General features: G+C 36.1%; 1 protein-coding gene across 1 annotated transcript in view; it reads right to left on the reverse strand.

Moving 5' to 3' along the window:
• Window positions 1-24,940, reverse strand: part of ADGB (androglobin) — a 116,241-nt gene that overhangs the window by 24,403 nt on the left and 66,898 nt on the right. Inside the window, exons 21-28 of the mRNA XM_009325596.1 lie at window positions 23,914-24,048; window positions 21,540-21,633; window positions 18,741-18,875; window positions 18,392-18,545; window positions 12,295-12,482; window positions 10,504-10,688; window positions 2,658-2,857; window positions 1,358-1,469 (exon numbers count right to left, since the gene is read on the reverse strand). Of these exons, the coding sequence (XP_009323871.1) occupies window positions 1,358-1,469; window positions 2,658-2,857; window positions 10,504-10,688; window positions 12,295-12,482; window positions 18,392-18,545; window positions 18,741-18,875; window positions 21,540-21,633; window positions 23,914-24,048 (1,203 nt within the window). The remainder of the gene's footprint in view (window positions 1-1,357; window positions 1,470-2,657; window positions 2,858-10,503; window positions 10,689-12,294; window positions 12,483-18,391; window positions 18,546-18,740; window positions 18,876-21,539; window positions 21,634-23,913; window positions 24,049-24,940) is intronic.

Here is a 24,940-nt window from a genome sequence, read left to right on the forward strand (position 1 = left end):
TATCGTTTTGGTTCTCAAATCTACCTACTCCTGATGTTATCCAAAGTGATAATGGCTCATACTTCTCCTGTAAGGAAGTGCAAGATTGGGCAAAACATGAAGTAATTAAATGGGCATTTCACACCCCATACTACCCTCAATCAAATGGGATGGTAGAAAGAGCTAATGGCTTATTGAAAAGGAATCTCAAACTACAGGAGGCTGAATGGGACGCACGACTTACCAAAGTACTCCGTCAATTAAATAATTGATACGGGCCTACTGGACACCCTGTAAACTGAGCATTCTTTGTAAAAACTGAGCTTAGCGCTCCATCTACTGGGAAAAGAAAATATCTGACAACATTACAGCCAGGACAGCCTGTGATGGTCAATTTACCATCCAGAGGTACTGTGCCTATGACCTTAACTAAACCTCATGGCCCACTTGCCTGGGAAGATACCGATAGCAGTGGTGCAAAACATAGAATTAGCGCACGATGGATTTTTCCTTCTTTTTAATGGGGTAACCTGTTCAGACTCTCCCCACTGAAACAAGTCTCTATTTTCTTTTACAGCACCCCACAGGATGGCAGATGGAAATGCTGTGTTCATGTTACTAGTCCAAACCCCGACAATGCTGCTCCTCCTAACCTATGGTCAAAGAACCCTAGAGTGGCCATGGTCCCAAACCCATGTTACGCATGCCAGAAGTATGGGACTAAATTCTAATAGAGACTTGGCCTTCTTAACTGTAGTAATGCATGGAACTGAGGTATATTTAGAAAATGAATGGAGCAGGGATCCTAAGGGTTTTGACCAACTCCCCGACTCTGGGGAGTGACAGGCCAGGAAATAAAGGTAGAATGCTGGGTGATCAATGGATCCACCTATGAGAAGGCTCCCCAAAGCGCTGTGTATAGTATCACACCAAATGGAACACCAAAGGATACGAAACTTTGTGCCACTGTAAGATTAGAGGTTGGTACAATTTTACCTTAGTACAACCTGTTTTTGTAGTTTGCCTCTGGGATCACCATAACATGAGACGACCCACCTTATCATTTACATTTAAAATAGGCATTACTAGGCTTAGTACAACAACATTCACTCCATCCACAACAGAGCCATAACAAGCTCAGGTGAGTTTTGCAGAGTATTCTCTAATTTCTTTATAATTTGTGAATTGAAGGTATGGAATCATGCAATCAAACTTCATTTCTATGAACCACAGAACAAAGAGCTTTGTTGCTTAATTATTTCACTCAGGCAGTGAACAAAAGAAAAAATGTCATATGGTCTTGGCTTGTAGCAATATAACCTTTTTTTAAATCAGTAACATGATGCATTTGACTAAATATATACTTAGATTGGCCTACCTTTGATTTCATTTTTCTCCAGTTCTTTCAGTTCCTGAACAAACAGAGACTGACTCTCAGTAAGTGGCCAGCTATTATACAACACCAATGCTTGTATGATATACTTGTGAGACTGTGAAAGAAAATGCAATATGTTAACACGCTGAAGACATAACAATTATAGTAACCATTCAAAAGTCCTGTAAGTTAGCAAACTGCCAGCTATTGAACTCAGCAAATAAAACACATAATTAATTTACAAGCTTGCACATTACAGTATTCACAAGAAGCTTAAAAAATTAGTGTTAATTCCACAGATTTTATTTTAATTCCTGTGAAATTAAACAATTACTCGTGTTTATCAAGTGAAACTAAACTGGGCTATACAATAAGGAGCTACATTCCTTTAAGATTTCCATGGGACTTTCTTTTGTATGCCATGTGATAAAACAAAGACTTTTGTCTTTGATTTTAAGACCTACTACAAGGCTTTGAGCCCTAATGTTAGCACTCAATAATGTCTTAATATGAGGTAGAGGTGACAGGGTCCATGGGTTATTTTAAACGTTGTCTACACTGAACAGGAAATGATTCTCCTTAAAAATTGTTTTCCAAATTCTAAAGCCAGTCCTGAGTCAAAGGAGCAACCCTGGAATTTATTTCTCAATAATCTTTTTTTTCCTTGGAATATTTTGTTGCAGTTGAACACAATTATCAGGAAAAATCACAGTAGAGAAACACTTGGAGATAGAGAAACAAGAACTGTTTTAGAAAATAAATGTTATTTTTCTAAGATAGACAAATAATACTAGGTGAAGTCAAGAAAAATCCACATTTTTTACATCCCTCTCTGAGAAACTTGGTCAAGTAGCAGCTATTGTGTGTGTGTTACTAAAGCTTTCAGCTGACTGGCAATAGGTGCTTCTCTATTAAGACTCTTAAAGATGTCCTTCTCTTACATCATATTCCAAAGAAAACTCACATTGAAGCATCAGAAGTTTACCTTCATTACTGGTAGTTTTTGGCCCTTAGCTGAAAGTTATGCTACACTTGAATTGGATTTGGCAAATGAAAAACACGTAAAGATCGAATATATCACCTTGATTTGAAAACAAAAATGACCCCTTGTTATTTGGTTATTCATATATGTACATTATCCTTTCTCCATAGCCTCATTCAGAAGCTACCAACAATCTTAATTTTGGATTCCTTGTTCTTGCCTCAGGATATCAGATCTCCACAAGTACCAAAAGAATTACCAATACCCCTTCATTGTTTGTTTGGGTTTTTTTCTAAATCCCAATGATTTGGAATCTCTTACTCGTTGTGGTCTTCCATCATTATTTTGAAAGTTTTCCAAGAGGAAAGATTCATCTTCTAATATAGGTGGACCTTCTCGTACAAGTCCTGGCTTGAAAGAAGTTTTGGTGTCCTTTGAAGATGAAATATGACCTTTTTTTTTGGATGCTCCAGTTTCTGATTCCTTCTTTGTACTACTTTGAATAATCTGGGTTTTGCTTGCTGCAAGATGATAAAAAATGTCAGTGTTAATTTCCAGAAATTCTATGAATTACTGGTATGAGGTAAACAGATGCCCCCAGAAACTATAAGAAAGAAGAATTACCATAGTCAATTTTCTCATGCTGTATTATGCTCACAAAGTTCCCATTAAGATTATCCTTATTCCAAATACTATGCTGATTTCATTCTGCATGCAAATCACAAATCTCTTCAAAGTAAATTATGATAAATTTGAAAGACTGTATATATAACTGTTGCTACTGTTTATAAAGTGTATAATTTTTTCCCCCCAAACCCCACACTTCTTTCCTGCACTAATCACCACAGCACCATGCTATGTATTACATAATACAGATAGCCTTGTATGCTATATGACGGGATCTCTGTGTAGCTAACCTAATTTAATAAATTGTGTGCACCTCTGGAAGGAGGGGAGAGGTGCACTGGCCACAGTTCTGGCAGCTCCTAGCCTTACGGAAGTCTCTTACGTCAACCTGACACAAAGACCATAGCTGACTAAAGTGTAAAAAAAAGTCAGTCTTGAAAAGAAGCACAGAACTAGTTGTGGCCTATCATTTATAAAGTTATATCATTGTCTCCTAAGGAAGGAATGAATGTGGAAAAACTGTGAAACCAGGAACATGCTAAAGAAGGGCTGTAACAGAAGTATTAATACAGAAAATGTCAACTTGTGTTCATTTCTAATGCCACTGATATCTATGAAATTATCTTGCCTGAATGTCTACAGAGAAAGGAAAGAGAATTCTAAAAGGGAATATCTCATAGAAAATTGCTTCTGGGGAAGCAGCTTCACCTGTGTTACGCTAACACAAGCTGGACCATCAACTGGGAAAGAGATATCTTTTTGACTTCACTGAGTACAGAAGGCTTTACTCTTCCCAAGGTTTATTGTAGAAGCAAAGGATGATACTGTATCAGTGCAACACTTCAAAATAAAAATGTAGAGAGTTTCATGTGTGGTTTCATGTGTGTTGTTTCATGTGTGTTGACAGAACATTCAGGGAAGTTCACAGGAGTTGACAGGACTATTAGACCAGATTAAGCAAATTTTACAGGTGGTGTGTCAGTGTATAAATGCCAAATAAAAGGTTAAGTGTGCCACTAGAAATTCAAAGGGAGCCAGGAAATACTGTTTCTTATGGAAGTCAAATGCCACGGAACACTCGCTACCACATCTTTCCTTTGCATAAGGCAGCACTTCCTTTTTCCGAAGAAAATCAGTAGAAGTCAGGAAATGAAAAGAAGACCTTGCAGAGATGCTTTCTTCTAGATGTCTCAAACTCCTTATCACAAGCTATGAGTTGCTCTTCTGCATGACATTCAGAATCTTTAGCACCCGAGCTCAAGATCACTATCCCTGTTGCTGTCCCTGTGGTAAGAAGGCCTGTGAAAGAGACTTGAAGGAAGAAAATACTTTCTTCTAAACCATTTTTTTGAGTGATGCAACTCTGAGTGTTGTTTTGTAAAAGATATGCCTAAGCAAGCCTGTACCTGTGGAATAGTTTCTCACTCAAATAGAGCCTGCTGAGCTTTCCAGGTATCAGTTAGCTTCCCATTCTGTGAAGGTGAGAAGAGACATAACTCATCGTGGTTAGATTATCAAGTCTTTCATCAGAGGGAACCAAAATCATGAGGCTTTCACTCAACAGAAGTGCATTTGGCTGAAGAAGAAACATTATCCAGAGACCAGAGTCTTGCATGTTCTTTTACATCTGTGTGAAAACCTGCTGCAAAGAAACAATTTGGATTCCAAACGGAAGAATAACTACATACAGGTATTTTCCAATTGGGTAACTTGCCTTTAGGGTACCATTTGCAATATTTGCATGAAAGTTTCTCATCAGGAAGGATCTTCAATGCCTGCCTGAGCACTGTTATCAAGGAGCAGTGCAAATAATCTACAAAAAGGTAGCTTTAAAGCAGTGAGGCCAACTAAATGTACTCCTTCTTGTAGTCAACAGAGAGGTGAGCTCCTCTCCAGGAGGTCTGATTTCTGGACTTTAGGAGCTGTGCAGTGCCCTCTGAAGGAGCCTACCTCTACCTGTCAAGGTAGGTGGGTTTCAAGGGAGGTTGTATTCTTTAGGCTACAATTAGCTTTCATGACTGCCTCACTATCCTCCTCTTCTCTCTCTCCTAAACTTGAAGAGTATAAGTATTGAAGAATTCTGTAATGGTTTGCCCAGAGGATGATCCTGCCATGAAGATAACTCAGCTCAGAATGGTGGAATCCTCCATAAGACTCATTCTGCCCTTGCTGGAAAGATGACTTGGAAGTTTCCAAAAAATCATACCCAACCAAAATAATAGTACTAGCAATGGTCACCAGGTGGTGCTGTGACACCAAATTGCTTTTCTTACTGCATACATAAATATTCACTTGCGGTTTTCCTAAGCAAAGCTCTGCCTAGAAGGAACTGGTACCTACCGTGGTTCCAGATTCAAACAAGTATCTGAATGAGATTTTGATACTTTGAGACTGGATTGTATCAGGCTGCTACTATGGAAAATAAAAGAATTAGGAGCATTCATGTGTCCATCTGTGCTACAGGACTGCTTGTGCTTGTATCAACAAAACAAGTTGCGCTTGCAACATGTCTGTATGTAACTCCTTTATGGGCAAGCGAGTGTTCAAGGTCCAAGTCATCTGCTACATCTCAGGAGAGGTAAATACATTCAAAATCAATTGATTAAATGTAGTTTTTGAGCTATAAAAGACATTTCTAAAACAGCTGTGACTGGAGATGAATTAACAGATTGTGGGTGGGAAAGGGGGATAATGTTTTATTGGTGATGCTTGCACAATAATTACACTTAAGAATACTTCTGTCAACACAGCGATCAATTCTATGAGAGGCAGAACATGCGTGATACTGAACAGGTCTCAAATGTGAGGACTGTGTCTTGCTTAACAACAAGTTTGGTGCTGATGGTACAGCAGTGGTTTCTGATTATTTCTGTTCTGTGAAAACACACTTTTTTAGAGAACAACTAGATACTGGCAGTATGAATCTTGTATTGAATGTCGATTTGTACGAATCCCCACCTGAGCTTGGCATCAGTATTTATGGAGGTTCATATATTTTATTGTACAGGCTATAATTTCCTAAAACTTCTGACAACAGCAAAGAAACATGCTTTTACAATGCCATAAATTGCACCTACAGACACTCAGCAGGTTGGGTATTATGATACTGTCATATTGGTTATACTGAGTACATTTCATAATCTTTTCATTTAGTTTGGATGCTCTGAAAGATCTGGAACACTTACACCAAATGTTGTCTTTGTGATATACAGGCTGCATATAGACAGGAAAAGAACTTCAATGTTAAGGCCACTTGGTCTAGTATTGTAAAAATGATAGTAATAGTAAAAAAACAACCAACAGTGACAACTTCAAATCGGTCCTTCCAAATGACAGCTCTCTATACACTCACATACACTTAAATGGCATCAGAATATTCATTTCACCTTCAAATACGGTCTAAAATCATAATACTTTTTTTACAGTCAGTTTGCCAGGTCTAGAAACTCTTTTAAATTCCCTTTGAAATAAAGTACCTTTCATCACCACTTTTTCCAGTTAGAATTCACTGGCTCCACTGCTGAATAGGAACCTGATATGACAACCTTCCTATTTTCAATCAGTTTATATCTGTTAATACAACAGATATTTCATTGAATGATTCACAGTGGATTAAAATAATTTTGAATTAGCAGAAATTATTTGTATCACAGCACATAAGAATAAGACATAAAAGCCTAATGTGTGTCTGATTTCTGAGGCTATTTTGAAAAGTTCTTCTCACCTATGTCCCCTGCTAGTCTGGCAAAGACAAAATGTCCCTCTTAGTTATTCTGTGCCATCCTCTCCCTTCCAGCATCTGTTGGAACCCATTTCTCTCTCTTTCACCTGATTGTGCCTTTTAACTTATTTCAGTCTTCAGACTATGATCTTTGCCAACAAGCCAGTTTCCTGAAAGAAAGTTTCTTCTTCACTTTACTGAGGGTAACATGGCAATTTATTTCAAGTATTTGTGATGTTTACCCTAATTTGAGCTATCTTGTAGCTTTCCTGCTTCTATTTCCACCAGTCTACTGTTAAATTTACTAATCCGTTCCCACATTCCAAAAACAGTAACCAAAAAAAGCTACTGATTATCTTGGCGACTCAGTCACAGAATCCTGACAGCTTCTCCATGACTTCCTTTAAAACCACAACATTGTCAACTGATGAATTACACTTTAAGAGCATGGTCTCCATAGTATTTAATTTTACATTTCTGATAATAACAAGGTGCAGTTGAGACAGAAATCAAAATGTTTCATAAACATTATTAAATTAGTTATTTTTCCCACACAGCATTGGATATTTAGATAAAACATTTTTCTAAAGGATCATGTTAGAAAACAACACAGTTCAAAGTAGTGGAGGTGAGCACATGAAATATGATGCTATTTTGGGCTTTAGTGATGCAATAATCCAGTATTTGAACAATTAGTCTTTGCCTCAGGTTCTGAATATGCTCAAACAGGCAGAAACTGATTGATTTACAGAAGATTTATTGTTTTAAAATTCTTCATAAAAGGACTGAAGACTTTAATATCTTACAACATTGATGTATAGTGGTGTCCATGGAGAGTATAGTAGCTGACTTGTTTGCTTATAAACAGCTGCTTTATTTAAGCAAACTTGTAATGCTTATGAAGAATATACATTTTCAAAATGAAACCCATAGATATAATGAAAAAATCAAAATAGTATACGATCTTATAAATAAAATGGAAATAGCTTGATTAAGGAGTGAAGTGTATAGAAAACAGGGAAACAAATGGAGATCATGAAAGAAGTTAAGGTGGCACAGCAGCAGCATCTAAAATCTATTACATATAAGAAGTGTAGCGGAAGCAGGTAGAAGGTACTTCATTTTGTTAAAAATGACCTGAGCACTACAGGGACAATTGTTGAAAATATGCCTAAAAATTATGTACCTCATTAAGCTGTATTTACTGATTCTGAACAGTAAAATTAAACACCACTTCAACATCAAATGCCAATCAACTGTCTGAGTGTACTTTCAGATGACAAAATTTTCATTCCAGTTGTGTTTTAGCTTCTTTAGTAGCCCAGCCCTAATGTTATCAAACAATAAAAATGCCAGTAACAAACAGATGATGTTGTCTGACTGTAGCTCTTGAATACGGAGTTTGGCAGAACTCTAACTTCAAAAGCCTGGAAGTGAAGCACGTAAGAGGATGTCCAGATAACCTAACTCTGCCCTCTAGAGTGTGCAGGAGCTTATCTCGCTACCTCAGAGGGGGATGATGGCAGAACATTGCCACAATCTCAAGCTGAAGGCTCTCTTTATTAAGTCTGGTTGTAAATGAATACCTGTTTAGTTGGACAGCACATCCAAGGCAACTGGATTCTTTGTGTATCATTAAGAAAAAAAAACCCTGTAAGCCATAACTACTAACTGATATGACAGGATCACAGGAGGCTGAGTGGTCCTGGCAGAGGCTGGAAGACACCTCTGGAGATCATTTAGTTCAACCCCATTGCTAAAAGCAGGGTCAGCTAGGGCAGGTTGCTCACGGCCATGTCCAGTTGGGTTTTGATTATCTCCAAGGATGAAAACTCCAAAACCTCTCTGGGCAACCTGTTCCAATGTTTGACATCCTGAGAGTAAAAATGAAACAAAACAAAACCCTAAAACAAACAACCCCCCCTCCAAATCACCTTTTCTAATGCTTAAATTGTATTTTCTACATTTCAGTTTGTGCCCATTGCTTCTTGTCTTGTCACTGGGTGCCACTGAAAAGAGTTTGGCTTCATTTTCCTTACCTCCCTGCCTCTTTATTTATATGCTGCCAGGCTTGGGCTTGCAGTAGATTCAGAGAGTTAGTCTGCTGGATTACAGAGAGTCAGTTTTAACTGATGCCAGCTGATTTTTGTTTGGTACAATCACTAGTTTCAAAGTACTTTGAGAAAATACATGAATTTTAGCATACTTATGAAAGATGACCTTTGAACACACACTGGTTCTCACCTTTAACAACAGCTGAGCTGACAAGACTGCAATGTAATGAATAACAACAAAATTTTAAAAAAATTTAAAAAAAGAAAAATAATTTTGAGCAAATAAACTTCTTAGATTCAACTGTTCAGCCAAATATGAGTGAGGTGTTTGCTGTAACTTTCAAATAAATTGTGTTCTCAAAAGAAATTTTGTTTAAATTCAAGTATTCCCATAAGGGATAACTTTTTCTCAGTATTTCAGTTGCTATCATAAAGAACTGGCAATAGCATAATGGGCATTTGTGAGCTTTGCAAGTCTGGGGCAAGTAGCTCTTCCTTCAGTGTCTTCTATTTCCATGAATATAAGTGTGAACCTGTAGCAGAGGTAGAGTCAAAAATGGAGAGTTTTTCTTAGGGATAAATACTATATAATTATTCAGGAGTCTTTTGCCTTGTACTCTAGGGCTTATATGATGGATGAGAAGTCAATAAAACGTGTACTTCTGCTAAAAGGAGTGATCCTCAGGATGGTGCATTTCAACCATAAGGCTCAGTGTAATCTATGAATTATCTACTATGTCCCATGGTCTGGGCATCGGTTTCCTAACAGCCAAAATTTTTTTAACTTTAAAATCAAACAGATAAAGGCAAGATCTTGAAAATAAAACATATTTCAATTCTCAAGGACAGGAATATGCATAAAATTTTCAGAACTGAGAAGCTAATTCAATTATCCACACAAGTCTTTACTCAGTTACTGTGGTGGGTTGACCTTGGCTGGACAGCAGGTGCACACCAAGCCTCTCTATCACTCCCCTCCTCAGCAGGACAGGGAGGGGAGAAAATAAGATGGAAAAAAGCCTCGTGGGTCAAGATAAAGGCAGTTTAATAAAGCAAAAGCAAAGGCCGCGCATGGAAGCAAAGGAAAACATAAGATTTATTCTCTACTTCCCATCAGCGGGCGATGTCCAGCCGCTTACCAGGAAGTAGGGCTTCAGTATGCGTAGCGGTTGCTCCAGAAGACAAACGTAATAACGAATGCCCCTCCTCCTCCTCCTTTCTCTTAGCTTTTATTGCTGAGCAGACGTCATATGGTATGGAATATCCCTTTGGTCAGTTTGGGTCAGCTGTCCTGGCTATGTCCCCTCCCAAGATCTTGCCCACCCCCAGCCTACTGGGTGAGGGGGGGAATGTTGGAGAGACAGCCTTGATGCTGTGCAAGCACTGCTCACCGGAACCAAAACACTGGTGTGTTATCAACACCTTTCTAGCTACCAATACAAAGCACAGCACTATGAGGGCTGCTATGGGGAAAATTTACTCCATCTCAGCCAGACCCAATACAGTTACAAAACAAGACTAGAAGGCAGAGGAAGAAAATAAGGCTGGACACCTGATTTCAATCAATCCTTTTGGTACCTTTCCTCATTGCTGAGGACCAAGGACTCCTGTTCATTGCTCAAAAATGTAGCTGATTTCACTTAATCATAAAGCAATTATGGAAATCATGGTAAAATTAGGAAAAAATAATATTTTCTGTGATTACATAAAGTTACTGCGTATCCCTCAGTGAATAAAATTATCAAATACAGAATACAATACTTACAGGGGGAACTCAAAAGCGTTTCATTACTCAAGAAATTAAAAGCAGGGATGACTGCATGGCCCTTTCCAGTGACACTCACAATTTCTTCCTCATTATCTAGGACTTGTAGTTTAATGAACACATCCGATTTAGAGGTTTGTACCTGAACTGTAGCAATATGTGACGCTGTGACTTTTACTGAATACCTAAAGAGGAAGAAAAAAATTATAGCAACATAACCAACTATACCAGATCACTCTTTTTCTGCAAGTGCCTAAACATTGTGCTGATCTGGAAGTGAACACTTAAAATTGAGTTTGTAGTCAATTGTTTTCCTCCAATCTGATGGGCTAAGCTTCCTGAAGTGAAGTTTAGTGCAGTCAATCCATGATCAAAGTAAGTGCTGCTGCAAAAAAAGGGGTGGTCTTGCCATTTCTTTTTTTCACTGCCCTAGCAAATGTCCAGATATACATTTTCACTCCTGCTGTACTAGTATTTGTTGAAAAACATGGTTAGCCGGAGGAGGGAATTCTTTCAATTAAAAAGTAACCCAGCAAAAGAAAAAAAAGATTTGCTTTCAAAAGGGTAGAGCTATCTCATTTGATAGCAGCTGCTACTATGGTCAACTTAAAAGACCATGGTATTAAAAGATTGTAGAATTAGAGTCTTAGGATGAAATGTAAATAATATTTTTGTTGCGACTCATAACTTTATGTATTACTTGCTTTTTGTCCATAAATTCAAATTGTTAGACTAATCTCAGCAAGCAAGCAAACACACACCACCACCACCCTGAATTCAGCACATTTAGAGTAAAAAATACACAAGTATTTTAAAATAAAATTTTTTAAAGATTGTCGACATCGGAGGGGAAAAAAGAAAAAAAACCTCATCAAGGAAGAGGGAGTTTACAGAATTTGATTGCAATTGTTACATTTCCATTACATGTTTTCTTCATTTATATTGAACCTGATTCCTCTTGTTGAATAGACCTCTATCCCAAGAATAATATATTGATTTGAAATAGTGACACAAATTGTCAGGAATCAAGGCAAAACATTGTAGAATTATCCTTCAAAATATATACATGTAATCAGCTCTAAGCATGAGGTCTGTTTTAGTGCAGTGTGTAGTCCTTTGTGTAAAAACTTAAGCATAGTAATTTAGTCAGGGTCAGTTTTGAACTCAAACTCAGCTAGAATAAACTGATTTTAATAAACTTTAATAAATTAAAAAAGGATTAATAAAAATTAAATCATCGTGTTTTTATTAAATATGTTGTCCTAAAAGAATCTGCACGGTAAAATAAAATGCGTATACATTTTTCTGCCAACACTGCAAGATGAAAATTGGTCTGATATATCAGAAAAGAAATTGTTGTATTTCTGGATTTTATTTAAAACTTTATCTGAATAGCTGAAAAAATATATCAAACTTTATGTCTCCTCCTCACCTGCAAAATCTCAATTTTAATACGTATTTAATCCCCAAAAGTACTACAGAATTTCAGTAATTGACTTATGGATAAGATTTCAAGATTGAGCCTACAGAAATGCAAAATACTGTTATTAGGATTTTAAAGTTACAGTCTGTGTACTTCATACCTGTTCTTCATTAAGCAGTGGCAATATTTCAGAAAATAACACTTTCATAAATGAAATGTTAAATTGGGTATTGAACATTGACAGTCCATAAAATTCAGATATTTGCTTTAATACTTTTCTCTTCTAAGAAAGAGGAAAGAACATGCTTTTCTGTCAGGGATGGTCCATATAAAAAGCAGAATTTAATCATTCTTCTCTCAGTATTTACCTGAACATTACATGCCTGTCATTGGGTATGTAATAGTCTTTAATTTCTTTAGTAGAATACACATTATTTACAGTCTCACGAGAGAGGAATGGGAGTGGACTATGAGAACCGATGAGCCGGAGCCTCCATCTTCCAGCTGCCACAGGAAGGTCACCAGTACGTGCTTCGGCCATGAATGTGTATCCTTTCTGAAAGGAGAAAACAAGTCATTTTTACTTGGAAATAACACTACACAAAATGCACTCTATGACTACATACAACACACTTTTTGTCCATGTTACACTTAATAATATAGTAAGATGTTCTTCATAAGCAAGAATCTTATAGTTCTATTATAGTCTAACTTCTGAAGCATCTCTTATTACAGAAATTTGTATTTGGCAAAAAGTTACACAGCAAGTCAAATCCAATCTCATCTAACTTCAAAGTTGGCCTTACTTTTAGGGGCAGCTACAATCAAACTCCTGAGGTCACATTTTAACCAAATTATTTGATGACTCTAAGTTTTTTAATAAAGTCTAATTTAACAAATATTAATGAGTTCCTACTCTTTTACTTAAGCATGTGCAGTACTCTATTCTGAAAAGTCTTCTTATAATATGACTAAAGTTCAGTAAAACACATTTATTCAATGTATTTTCTTGCTTTGTACATCATACTACTTCTCAAATATCTCCCAGTTAAAACACATCTATACATCTTTGGGTTCCGTAATATTACCTTTTTTTTTTTGTAAAACCAACAGCATCAATCAAAGTCTTTTCATTTGGTACAAAATATTTTTTCTCTCTTGATATCTTACCAAAACTATATGTGGTGGTGGTGACAGTAGTAGTAGTAGTAGAAATAACGAAGAACGAGTTAAAGACTGCATAAGCCAAGAACCTTCACTCCAAGCTCTGAGACAACCACATTAAACCTATACTCTGCTGTTCCTGGGAAGCATCTGTCTTGTATGCCAGATGTAAGAAACATATGTGTTGCAAAGTGTTGATGTATTTGAAAACTGCGCAACAATTCTGAGATTATAGATACTTTGAACTCCAAAGGTGATAATATCTGAAGATAAGGAAACTAATATTTTGGCAATTCACGCACAAGACATTTAGCAAAAGCTAGCAGTCCTCACACATATGAAAGCAAAAGTAGATAAAGATAAAATGTAAACATGAAAATAACTGCATTCACTGATAAACCAGAGACTTAAAAATGTCCCTTCATGCTGTACGCAGTGTGAAAGTATGGGTGAATGCAATTTGCTACATGGAAATTCAGAGATCAGATTCATTCTGTCTTCAAATCTGAGGTTAAACTAATATTGTCCCTACTTTTAATAACGTCATTTCAAGTATAGCATTAAATGTCAGGATATTAATCTAATTTTACGAAGATGTTGATTTAAGAAAAAAAAATTCTAGTATTAGAAAAATCAAATAAAAATTAATAAAAAATGCAACACAATTAATAAGCCTGATGCAGATTTATCTGCTCTTTATGAATCCTGAGAAGAGGAATATGGGAAATCAGAATATAATTTAAAAGGTTTCAAAATTTTATTTTATTTTGTATTTGAAAAAGAAAAGCAATATGAATGTGATTACTTGAAAGGCAGGGGCAGGAAGAAGGGATATAATGAGTGCAGTGGCCAATTGCAATGTAACAGGGGAACTCAGGATTAAGTCCCTTCTTCAAATTCTCCAAATTAGCCCTACCAGCTTGCTATTTCAAACATTAAAATTCCATGTTCCACCCAAGACATAGTGCAGATGAAAAGTCTTTGAAATGTTTTCTCTCTTGACGGTCTTCTGCTAAATTCCAGTTAAAAGAAATAACTATTTACTAGCAAAAAAGCTTTGTTGAAAAATTCTTATAATAAATAGGGTTGTGATTTCAGGACCATCCAATAATGCAGGGTTGTGACTTCAGGACTACTGAATATTTAGAATGAAAGTAAAAGAAATTATTCATGATTCCAGTTTGTGCATTTGTAACTGTAAGGCACTTTACAACCTTTAATCACTACAAGGTAATAGCAACCATTCAAAGCTATGATGCAGGAGAACTCATTTAAATATCTATTTAAGCATACAGTTAAAGTCCCCCCTGTTCTTAACAAGTACACTTGGAAACTGAGAGGGATTGAGCCGGATATTCAAGTGCTTTCTGACAGCATGGTGCACACAAGCAAAACACTTTCTGCTGTATACCTGTTTATAAAGATAAGGTTCTACAATCTTAATCTTCACTATAAATATGCAGAAAATTTGGACTTAAGATTAAAAAATTGTTTGAGTGGGCACTTTCTGAATACTATAAGCAATTAGAAAGCACAATAACTGAATTTTATGGCTGATAGGAAGACAGAGTAATCAGTCACTACTGAGAAATAAGTAAATAGATCTAGACAACCCCATCAGATTTACGTCTCTTTCTTAAAAACCTTTGAGAGGTTTCCTTACCTACTTGATATCTTGTTACAATTTGCTATCTCTAGAATCGGAAAGGGTTGTTTTCTAATCTACCACCTAAACTAACTTTTTGGTAAAGTAAGATGATTTCCTTATGTCCTTCTATGACTAGTCAAGACAAATAATTGATCAGTGTCCTTGCTCAAATAGACTTCTATTTTCTAGACTAAATATGCTGTTAGTGATGATTTCTTAACCTCTTATCTTCATTGGTCAGCTGAAGCTTGAGGAATGCTTATCTCTATCATTTTCTACAATCTGTTCAAAAGACTTGTGAATAATAGAGAGAGGAGAATTAAAAAAAAACCAAAGAAAAAAACCCAACCCAAAACCAACTGTATCCAGCAGTAGAAAAAAAATACCATGGAAAAAGAAAATTTACTGCAAAAAAAATCCAAATAATGCAAAGCAAGTAGCTAGTTTCTATCTAGATTGCAATGTCTGCAGAAAGATGACAGACATTATTGCTAGTGTGCAGATTTTATCCTTATTGTCAATCATTCTGAAATGAACTTTAATGTGTTCCAGGAGTGTCTCTGCAGCAGAATAACAATATTGGTTGATAGGATTTCTTTTTAGCTGTATTGTAAATTGCTGATGCATAGTTTTGAAGCAGAACAACTAACTGGTAGGTTTATTTAAAAAAAAAAAAAGGACTTTTTTCTGTAATAATATTGACCTTTAGAAATTCAGGCATACTGTATAATTTCTTGCTTCATGTATTACATCACTGACTGTTTTTCACAAAATACTGTTAAAAAGAAAGGTAACATTGAAATAATACCACTGTATTCTGTGTTTCATAATAATTGCATAATGTCTTGTCAAAACATCAATAGAGCTTTCAATAGCTTTTGCAGGTCCACTGAAACATTAACGAACCATTTACAAAGAAAACAAGCTAAATTGTACAGTATAAGGTTATATTCTTACTGAGAAACTCAGTAGCAGTGATTAAGAAATGTAATAAGAATAAGTAGAAAAATACAGCATACCTGCACAATACTCTTAAACCAAAATCACTCTTTACTGATATTAACCACATTTAATATTATAAAATGTAAGTCATGTTTAGAGAATAATAACAAAAATGTCTGCTTTAAGTGGGGACTTCTTCAATAAGGAAGGACAGGAATAAAATAAAAAGGGCCATTTTCACTAGTTAATGACAGAATCACTGAGGCTATCGTGCTGTACCCATGAAAAAAAATATTATTATGGAACGTACCAGGTGGGGTAGCGCATAGCAAAACAAGCATTTCCAATATTAAAACCACTGTACTGCACAAAATGTTGCTAAGATCTTAGTTGGAATATTGTCTACAATTTTGGACGTCTTTATTCAAGAAAGATATGTTAAATGGGAGGAGGTCTGAGAAAGAATTAGTAAAATCAGGGAAATGGAAAACCTGCCTTACAAGACAGAACTGGACAGTTGTATCCTGCTAAGCAGAACAAATGCTGAGATGAGATCTGAAATAAATCTGAAGTTGTGATTATTCTTTCCACAACCTGTCACTTTCCTGAAAAGCAGTAAGTAGTGTTCACCACTGAGATTTCTTTTTGCATTCTGCCAGTCGCTGCTGTCAGATTCCAAACTGAATTTTCCTGTCTGGAGGAATCCATGCCTGATCTCTGAGGATCCCAAGTTAGTTTTGAGAGCTTGAAGAGCTTGTCTGCAACCCTTCTTTTTTAAGCATATTCCTCCAGCAGTAGCAGTCCTTATCTGTCATATTCAGCTAATATTCACTATAAATACTAGATAAGGCAAGTTCACGCTAGTGAAAAAAAAAAGTATGATGCAATTGGAAGTCAAGTCACAAAAGAAAGACAAGAAGACTACTCCTAGTGTTAGAGTGTAACTGACATCAATTCCTTGTTATTGACAGATGAGACAGAGGCTAAAACGTAAATCTGTCTTCACTAAAAGGTCAGCTGTGAACACGTGGATAGAACAGTTAATATTTGGGGTAATATTAAAGAGGTAAGAGGCAGGCCAGAATAGGAAAAGTAGTAGTAAATGATTATATAGATAAATTAAGGTTTTGGATTAGTTAGGTCTGATGAACTTCTGAACTGTCTGAAGGTTAAATAACAGGTTAAAACAATCACAAAACTTTTAAATTATGTTTGATAACTGATGGGACAAGTAAGGTACTGGAAGACTACAGAACTGGAATGCTATATTTTTTTTAGTTGGACAAAGGTGTCTAGAAAATTATCAGTCAGCATAACTCCAATGGCTGAAAACATCATGAATTAACTAACAAAATTAACTCCTTGCAACTCCTCAACATAGCAAAATGACTACAAAACCCAAGTCCTATCAAACCAATCAAGCTTCCTTCTATAGGAAAGCACACTATGGGAATGAGGGAGACACCTGACACTGTCTCTTTGATCATTCTTCGAAGCCTCAGGAAATGCTGTCATAATGAAGAAACTAGGGTGGCTGTTGGACAATCACATCCAGAAAGCACATATTCATGGCTCCTTTTGGAAGAGCAGGATGCAATCAGTGAGATTTCAAAGATCTAACCTGAACCTGATTCCCTTCAGTATTTTTATTCGTAATGGATGGTGGAATGGAGAACATATGTTTAATTAGCTGACACCACAAACTAAGAAGGATTGTAACTTCAGAGGAAGAGAAAATAAGAATTCAAGATTATTTTAAATTAGGGAAATGGCCTGAAAAAATACCATTAAAAGCAGCAGTGAAATACACTATATTTAGTCAAGAATAATAAACTACAGGATTCAGTTCTTCAGGAAAGCACTTATGGTTACAGAATTACATGAGTTAACAACGGTGTTGCAAAATAGGGCACGCATCACAGTTAGATATATAAGCAGAAGTAAAGCCCACAAGACACGTAAACTAATCATTCCTTACTCATCATTTGTGTGGCCACAAGTTAATCCTTGGTGCAAAGTTTACTGTGCTCAGTGTTGTGCATGATAAACAAGAAAAAAACAACAGCAATTGGAAAGAGGCCAGAGGAGAGAGTAATCAAGAGTGTAGAACATGTAACGTGCAAGGAAAGACTGAGCAAACTGTCTTCTTTAGCCTAAGGGTAAAAAGGCAGGAGGAGGGGAAGCTGTGATAATTATTTAACAATATAGTTATTTTTTAGAAGCAATTTACACTAATGCTTCTGAGGTAACATACAGGCTTTGAGGGGGAGCATATCTAAAGCTGTATTTGGCATCAATGCTGCAATTATCATTAGCACCTGAAGATGCGTGTTAATTTAATTATTGTAAGCATGACTTAAAAAAGGCTATTCAAACCTCATTCTTAGTTTGGCCCCTGACTCTTGAAGGTTGTTCTGTCAGTTGGACAGCAGCAGCAGCAACCATATTGCCATTGAGTAGCACAGCACAGGGAAGTTGGATGATATTCCTCCATTTAGCAATAGTAAAAAATATCAAAGAAAATTAAGGCTATTCCTTCACTGTAAAAGGTTTAGCACAGAAGCAGATCAGTGATGGTCTCTGTTCAAACTGGCTAATAAATAAGGGTGCACTTCTAAGTAGAACATTATGACACAGATGAAAATGTCCACAGAATTTGGGCAATTATTATTTTAAAAATTATACTTTTCACAACGACTCTTTGCATTTACCTTATTTTTGGGATAAACACGAGGTGCCACTTTGAAAAAGACATGTGGCATTTCCTCCAGCGTGTCATTATCAACAACATGAAGTTTACAGGAAGGGATAGTGGTATGCACCTTTGGCACTATAAGCATGTCTTCTGGAACAAGAAATATTTCTCTAAAAAAAAAAAATCCAATTATATTAAAATTATTTTCACAAATAAAATGATTTGTGTAACACAAAGTAAAAGTATAATTAGAATTTAAGGAAAGTAGACTTATGTAAAATTACGTTTTTAAAGCAGGTTAGTGAAAATAGAGTGTATCAATACTACTTCCCCATAAGAGTTATATAGGGCTGTATGAAACTCACCTGAAAACCACAAACCACACATTTGGTGGCTGATCGGCATACGTTACAGCATAGTCAGCGAAAGAGATCTTACACCATTCATCTTCGTAACAAGGAAACTTTTCAATTGTCTTACAGTTTCTTTTAAACATTTCTCTGGAAAGCAGAAAACAAAATAAATATTTAAATCTAATCAGGAGGGCGCATATATCTTGACTTTAACTTACGCTAATCATGAAGAACACCACTTTGTGCATGAATGTAAAACAATGATATAAAATGTGTTACCAATGTTTCTCTAGTAGCTGTTCACTCTCAAAAAATAATAAATCAGGTAGGGATCAGCTCTTTTAGACCTAATGGCCTGTAACGGCCAACACTTACATACAAATATTTCTATCATTCAGTCTATCCATGAGCACAACTGCTTCTAATAGCCCAAAATGTTATGGCTTCCACAAAACTTTACTACTTTTTTTTTTTTTAATAAATATCAGTTAGCATAACCTCCATTTCTTTATATTAAGCTGTCATCTTAAAGCTGTGGCATCATTAGGAGATTAAAAACCCCCTTATTTCCTTTTAAAACTTTTTTGAACAAGAAAGGAATAAAAGCAAAACCAAATAAATTTAAAATGGGATGAAAGACATTGCTTTCACACAGGAAGGAACCTAAGACTGTAAATTCAGAAGTTATTTGTTAGGCAAATAAGCTCGCAGGTGTTAAGAAGTTCTGCAAAATTAGAGCTAACCTCACTGGCACCCTACTGACATCATGAATTTTTATTTATCATATGCAGTATCAAAAATTAATGTTCCTCTGGACAAAGCAATGTGAAGACCAGCATACAAAATTCACTGTTATGTGAACAGGTTGTCGGATGAAGGGCAGAAGAAAGATAACTGGTCTCACTCCATCTTTTGGCTCCTTCCAGTGATTTTCTCTGGAGATTATGAGTGCAAATATGCCTACATGGACGTGAAGGAAAGGATATCCTTCTCCCTGCGACTCCCTCTGTCTTGCATTATTCTTTAGCTACCTGCTTTCTGCAGTAAGTAAACAATGTATCTTTTTTGCTATCTTTTAATTGCTGTAAAGGTTTGGTTTATATGGTTTACGTAAAGGGGATAGTCTAAAGAAACCTCACAACATCCATTTTCAGCGATAGCAGTCTTCTTTTCTGTGTCAAATATGAATGTATTCAAGTTGTTCAACTGCAAAAGTTTTATCCACAAAATTTGGACAATGCTACTCTGATGTTCTGTTATTCCTATATAGTAATCAGAATTCAGAAACAAGCTCCACATTCATGTTTTTAGCAATGATAATAGCTGCCCTTGACATTTAATTAAGGTGAGTCACAGAGTGGATGCAAATATTGCTGGAAGTAATTTAAAGCAGAACAGTTTGAAATCTTAGTCCACGAAGCTTTGCAAGGGTTCCTTGCACCACTGATAAACAGCACACAGAGAGACAGAAAAAGCCCCTCAGAAATCTCAAATTTTTAATTAATTGAAAATTATGCTAGGGACAAACATAGATGAGCTTACATGGGATGTATAATGAGAAACAGATGGCAACCCTAGCATAAACTGAGAGGTTTTAGGGCATTTTGAACTGGTGCTTGTGTTGTAAAATGGTACTGCTTCTGGCCTCCAGTAGATCTGGGGTTAGAGAATGGGAAAACTTTTACCCTAATACTGAACTTCCAAAATTCCTGCATGTTACTTTATTGGCCAAGGTGCTAGCTTGTTATATTAAATGCAAGTCTGTCAGCTGTTAAAAAAAAAGAAACAAAATCACATTAGCATGATTTTAACACTCAAATGTATCCCCTGGGACAATGCCCAAGAATCAGTCCCGTAAGTTTTAAAAGTCTGAAGGTAGACTAAAAACTGCACCTGATCTTTGCTGATTTAGAGATGCTGCAAATCTAAAACTGAGGTCTAATATTTGGAACAAGGCTGTGGTTGCAAAGTCCTGATCCCATCAACACACAGAGGTTTTACAGGATTAGAAACTCTAAAAAGTGAAATAAAATTACACCCCATATGAGTGTTCCTCAAATTGCTGGTTATAAGGAGTGAGTATTTATACCCACAGCCAGTAATTATTGCCAGTTCTCACTCCTCACCCCTGGCAGAACTGATCTACTGCTAGATCAGTTGTGTGAACACTTGCAGAGAGATTTTTGAAGAACTTAATGAAAATATGTGATCCCCAGAGTGTCATGCTTGCAAATGACTTAAGGAACACCGCTGAAATTAGAGTAGCTATCTTTGCAAAAGCTGTAATTAAATACCAGGGAAAGCATCTACCTAGAAATACATCTACTTTCCTTCAAGCAAGTGCTACAGACAAATCCTCTGATGATATAAACTGTGGTACAATTAAACAGTATAGCTATCTCCTTTCTAATGTCAACCAGGATTCCTTAACAGATAGCATGAATCAAAATGCTTCTTTAAATCAACTGGTTAGCTGTTTAACTAAGGAATCGGTATCAGATTTATACTTATGAAACAGCCTACAGGATATGAAAAAATTAAATACAGGAGAAAGGTAATACTGTAGCTCAAGCTGTAGGAAAAAACCTGTAACACACATACCTAAAAAATAGATTTTCTATAGTTTTACTCATGTAGGATACACAGAATAAAGCATAGCACATCTTCACTAAAATTATCTCATCCCTTCCAACAGAGTTTTGTAATTTTAAAACTAGTAACGCTCTTACCATATTTATTTTGTGAACCAGCAATTTATGGCAATTCTATGGTACTGCCTGCAATAAAATAGTTTAATTATTACATGATTACCTTAACAGCATTACAGCACACTGTTCAAAATTTAACTCAATTGCAGTCCACAATTTTTGCAAGGTTTCTTTGACATTAGCATTTTCTTTAGTACCTGGAAATAATAAAATAATTTAGAAAATATAACATCTAACTTTTGTATTGTTCTAAATATACACCTGCCAAATACTTGCGAAAAATGCAACTCCCACAAGTAAATTGTCTTATGAATCACTAGTTTTATTTGGAATTTTACGGAAGTCTCACTGAGCTGAAAACTAATTTCTCCTTTGACAGAGGAAATTCCCTTCATCATCACCTTTGTACTTTTCAGCACTCCTACAACTGCAAAAACGATGTGATCAATATTTTCTCTGATTTACAGTTCTTTCATTGTAACATGTAGTGATATGAGGTGATCTCTGTCCTCGGAGAATACGCTATTTAGCTCCCGGCAGCTTTTATTTGCAGATACTATGAAGGGGTAGATATGTGCCTAGGCAACCTGTGCAGCTAAAAAGAAAAGAATTGGGCAGCTCCAGCAGGTAATTCATCCCACCCATGTTTGATACCTCTCAGATGACAGGATGTGTTGTCATTCAAGGTGTCTACTTCTATCCACAGAATACAGATGAAGACTAGGCAACTAGTTTAGACCTGTTGTCTAACTTTTCAAGACTAAAGTTAGGTGAAAACCTTATTTATTGCATAAGCAATTAGTGACAGAAATGGAGGGGGAAAACTAAAAAAAAAGAGGGGGGGAGTAATAACACTTTACTGTAATGACAAGTAAGAGATAAAAAATTATAGCTAATGGGGGAAAGGAGGAGAAGAATAGTATGACTGAAAAAAAAACCCCACAGTAAAGCGCTGTAAAGATAATATCAGCATTAAAGGTAACAGAGTATTGATAAATCAGAAGCAGTTAAGACAGACATTATAGACAATGGAAGAAAAGAGTTGGGATACTCACATAGTGCTCAAATGACAAAAAACTAAAATCTAAACTTAAAAGAACAGCTTCTGGGCTCTGGGATTTGTAGGGATTAATAATACTAGTGAAAGTTTATGGAAATTCCTAATTTACATGGCACTTCATAAACAAAAATAGAAGGGCACTAGACTACTAAGTAGGAAAGCTTAAGCAAGATTGGGCTACAGGTGATAGTTTGGGAGGGAGGCAGCACCAGATTTACTGATGAGGAGATGAAAGTACAAAAGATAGCTTGAAGACATCATCTGGTGCAGGTAAATATATAGTCGAAAGAACCCCAGCAATGATGGTAATTCAAGAAGGAGCTTCCAGCAGAATGGGGATGACTTACGAAAGAGGGAATATGTATCTACAATGGAGCAGTTTTCTTTGTCACAATCCTCAGGCATTCATATACTGAGAGGTTAGAAGGAATCGTTGTGATCTAACTTTCTGTGTAACAGTCCTGTTAACAATTAATTGCTATTTCATCATATATAATTGACTAATCCTTTTTCAATTTGATGAGTATCTGTTTGATTTTAAAGTTTTCAGTAGTACAACACAAATCTTGGTTTATTCCAATAAATACCGTATCCTTTTAAAAATAAATGCCACTTTTTCTAGTTTGAATGTGTCTGGATTCAACTCACAATCTTTGAATCTCAGACTAAAGACCTTCTTGTTAACCCTTCAGATCTCAGACTAAAGACCTTGTTGCTATCAAATTCCTTTTCTCATATGGGTACTGACAGATTATAGTGAAGTCATTCTTAATCTTCTTTTTAAATTACAAACAGCCTGCAAGTACAAAGCCCTTCTTTAATCCTGATCTTCACAACTCTACCCAGAATTTCTCAGTTGTTACCTATCTTTCTTCTTGGACTGTGGACACTGCACTTGGACACAATATTCCAGCTGAGATAACAGAATTGCTGAATAAGAAATGTAACACAAGTCTTCAACTGCTGTCTAAGATTCCTCTATTTATACACATAAGAATGAAGGATAGTATCAGCACAGTATCTTTTGAGCACAGTACCAGCCCTTGATGCTGTGTTCTGCTGATTATCCATTATGATGCTTAGGTTCTTATATGAACTTCCCTTACCTTTCCAGAAAAAAACCCCCACCATTTAGTCCAGCTCTGAGCTAAATCTACATTAATGTAAATTCTGGTTTAATATCTACGAAAATCTAGGGGGGTGTCTTTCCTCTACTTTTTAGTACCTTATGTGCTTAATTGAGTGGTTAGGTTGAGCGCTATTCTTAGTTTTATAAGAGATCAGAGATTCAACTATAACATTCTATTGCATTTCAGTTCATTTTAACTAGATATTAATTAGTAACAAAATCTTTAAGTAAATATTTGAATAAGGTGAAGTATGAAACATTTTTAAAAGGCGTTTTTAAAAGACACACCCGGTTTTCTGCTGTTCAGTACTTTCCTAGCATAGGTCCCTCTCCAGATGGCTTGAAGTTTAAGAGCTGCTGTTTCCTCTTCAGAAGTGGGAGTTCGGTTCTGCCAACTACTAAGGGAATTCTTCTCACAACTCTCTGAAAAAAGGGGAGGAGAATGAGCAACATCAATAAAGCTGGAAGTCCTGTAGCTGCTTGCAGTGAAGTTAAAAAGAAAAAACCCAAACACAAAATGACAAGAGTGCTATATTCCAGAAACAGAGTGGTTTCTGCATAAAACTTCCATTTATGCCAAAAATATCACTCTTAAAATTTTGCTCTTATCATAATAAAATTAGACAAAATATACTGTGTAATTACACAAAGTCAGAATACAACTACTATGCTAATTCCAAATACTAAATAATTGAATTCTTACTTCTCTTTATGGACAGCTATTGCAGTGCATTTTTTAAAATCAAGTCTCCTAATGTAATTTCAAAATAACCTTCCAAATATGAACAAACAGGATTTGATACATTAAAGCCTGACTCTGAATACAGCCTAAAAGAGCTTCACAATATTTTAAGTGCTTCTGTTTCTCAATGTGGTCATTTTATTAAGCAATACTTTAAACAACAATGTTGTTCAAAACATTGTATTCAACCTTCGCTAAGGAGCCATGGAAAAAGGATAACATCTATGATAAAGCAAGAGTTCATTTATCTGACTGTGACTTTCTGTTACACCAAGGAGTTTTGGAGTGGAACAGAAATTAGTAGGTCCTGATAGGTTAGTAATGAGCTCTTTGAAGGCATCCTTGCCTAGAATTAGCATCCTGGGAGCCATCAGCACCAAGGTTTAGGGGGAGGGTGTGGGGAGCAGCACTACAAGGAGCCAGTGCCAGGGGGCCAGTTTGGAACTGCACAGATACAGAACAAGGGCAGTGAGACAGCGTGAGAGGAAGGAAACAGTGCTCCAAAAGGAAGTACCACCAAACAAAAAGGAGGAAACAAGAGAAATCTGCTTGAAAAATACAGACAACATTGCA

This window comes from Pygoscelis adeliae, unplaced genomic scaffold, assembly GCF_000699105.1.
Source record: "Pygoscelis adeliae isolate BGI_AS28 unplaced genomic scaffold, ASM69910v1 Scaffold300, whole genome shotgun sequence".
Taxonomy (NCBI): Eukaryota; Metazoa; Chordata; class Aves; order Sphenisciformes; family Spheniscidae; genus Pygoscelis; species Pygoscelis adeliae.